General features: G+C 45.1%; 1 protein-coding gene across 1 annotated transcript in view; it reads right to left on the reverse strand.

Moving 5' to 3' along the window:
• The window catches only part of PENK (proenkephalin), a 5,704-nt gene that overhangs the window by 1,750 nt on the left and 1,668 nt on the right, over positions 1–2,286 (reverse strand). Inside the window, exon 2 of the mRNA XM_007464045.1 lies at positions 2,027–2,167. Coding sequence (XP_007464107.1) covers positions 2,027–2,164 — 138 coding nt within the window. The 5' untranslated portion in view covers positions 2,165–2,167. The remainder of the gene's footprint in view (positions 1–2,026; positions 2,168–2,286) is intronic.

Here is a 2,286-nt window from a genome sequence, read left to right on the forward strand (position 1 = left end):
CGTACCGAAAAAAAAAAAAAAAAAATATATATATATATTTATTAATATGAAATACACACATTATTTTCACAATGAAAGGAAGCATTTTATTACTGCAACAAAATTCTTTAGGGTATATATTTAAGCAGCTCTTAATGATTTATTTATTAATTTTCTTTGTGTCTAAGAAAATTAAATATATGCATATATAAAAATCTAAAGATCTAATTAAAATGGTTCTGTTTTATTCTTGACATCTGATTAAGAAATCAAAACATCATTAAAAATTTAAGATGTTCAGTTGTCAAGAATATTTCCATCCTAAAATGAAATTTAAATAATCTGTTGGCCAGAAATTAATGTTGAATATTTGTATACTGTTACCAAAAGGCTTTTTAAAAGGGATTCCTTCAAAAACAAATAATGGCAAATCATCGGAATAGCACAGTCACAGAATGGAAGTGGTGTTAATTTATATTTATGTGCTCCTGTAGCCATCTGTACATTTTTGTATTATTTACCCTCTGTGTTAGAGGGTGAATTCAATTTGGACATCAATCATGGCATGCCTGCTCATCTTTGTATCCACCACAGAATGAATCACAAGTGTCTTTCACATGGTAGAAACTCAATAACTCAATAAATATGTGTTACATTGATTTTACTACATAGTTCTGGCCAAGCAGCCTAATTTCTCATGTGTCTTTTTCATCCAAGTGAAAATTCCAGAGCTGCTATAATTCTAACAATATAATCATCAACAAGCCTTTTTTCACAGAGAAAATAACAATCCTAAATGTAAGCTTCAATAGAAAACTAACCAGTTAAACAAAAACAAATCAGAAAGAAAAAAGATGGATGAAGGGGATTGTTACCCCTACTTAAGATGCAGCATTTTTCTCAGAGTTTAAATATAAAGCCCTACTTCTTGTCTTGTCAGATGAAGTGGATCAGGTAATCCAAATGGAATGAAGAAACATTTAACCTGAAATATACACCTTGGGTTTTGTGGAATCCTTTCCTTAATTTTTGTCCCTGTTTTACGCATCTACATAATAAAATTGCTTCAAAAGCTCTAGTGAGGAGCTGAACTCTTTGGATTAATACATTATTCTCTGCCCCAACTTAAGTTATCACAGAAGTTCAACAAATTGAGGAGACAGTGCAAAGGAATTATCGGGGGGACTAGTTAAAATGAAGCTTCCTGAGTCCCAGCTTCAGAGATTCTGACTCAGTAGAGCAACAGGAGTGATTCAAGAGCACACAGACTATGATTAGAAAGACGGTTCTTTTGACCTTAGATTCCCCCCCACCCCAAGCCCCTGTGTAATTTATCTTTGCATTGCGGCCACCTCTTTGGACTCCGCCACGTCTCCTGTGCCCTCTTCATAGCCAAAGTAAACTGCTGTCTTAGTAGGTGTTACAAAAGTTCGTTCTAGACAAGACAGAAGTTGAATTCCAGCATCACTTGCTGCCTGACCTCTTTCTCTCCAGCCTCCTGCGCTCTCCCTTCCTCCCCTCCCTTTATCCCTTCCCCATCCCATTGCTCTCTCGTACCCGCCAAGTGAGGGTCAGGGTCTGAGAGACTTGAGCTTAAAAGGGCTAGAGAAATGACATTCGAATAAAGGCAGCGGAATATCACTGACAAAAAAAGTCTATATTCTTTGCGGGAAGGATGGGAAGATGGCTGTGTGCGGAAGGAGCCCTTGGTGGGCTACGTGAGGAGGTGGGGTAACTGAGCATCTTCCTGGCGGCAGGTGAGGCGACAACCCAGTGCTCTCCGAGGTGCTGAAGACAGTACAGCTCGGGGCTCCCACCTCCCCGGGTTGAAAACAAATTTGGTTTGCGCGGAGACCCCGCCGCCCTTTCCGGTCCCTAGATAGCCGCCGGTCCCGAGAGCTACTTGGTCAGCGTTCGGCGAACAGTCGGGACGCCTGGGTCACCAGGGGTCCGCGCCGGCTGTGACCACGAGACGCGCCGCGCGGCGGACCCGGGCTGTCCGCGCAGGGTCGCGGTTACCAGCTCCCGCGCCGCGCGGAACACTCACCAGCGGGTTGAGATCGGTCGGGCGCGCCAGGCGGTAGACGCACGTCGCGCAGTCCTGGCTGCATTCCGCCCGCACGGTCGCCAGGAGCCCGGGGCCGAGCGCCAGCAGCCAAGTGCAGAGTCTCAGGAACCACGCCATGGTCTGCGGGGAGAGGGCACACGAACTCCGAGCCCGCCCGGGGCGCACAGCGGGTCCCTGGCAGGGACTCCTCGCGGGGCAGCTGCAACGGGGCGTTCGTCGAGCCCGCCGGGACACTCTTT

The sequence above is a fragment of the Lipotes vexillifer genome, unplaced genomic scaffold (genome assembly GCF_000442215.2).
Source record: "Lipotes vexillifer unplaced genomic scaffold, Lipotes_vexillifer_v1.1 scaffold69, whole genome shotgun sequence".
NCBI lineage: Eukaryota > Metazoa > Chordata > Mammalia > Artiodactyla > Lipotidae > Lipotes > Lipotes vexillifer.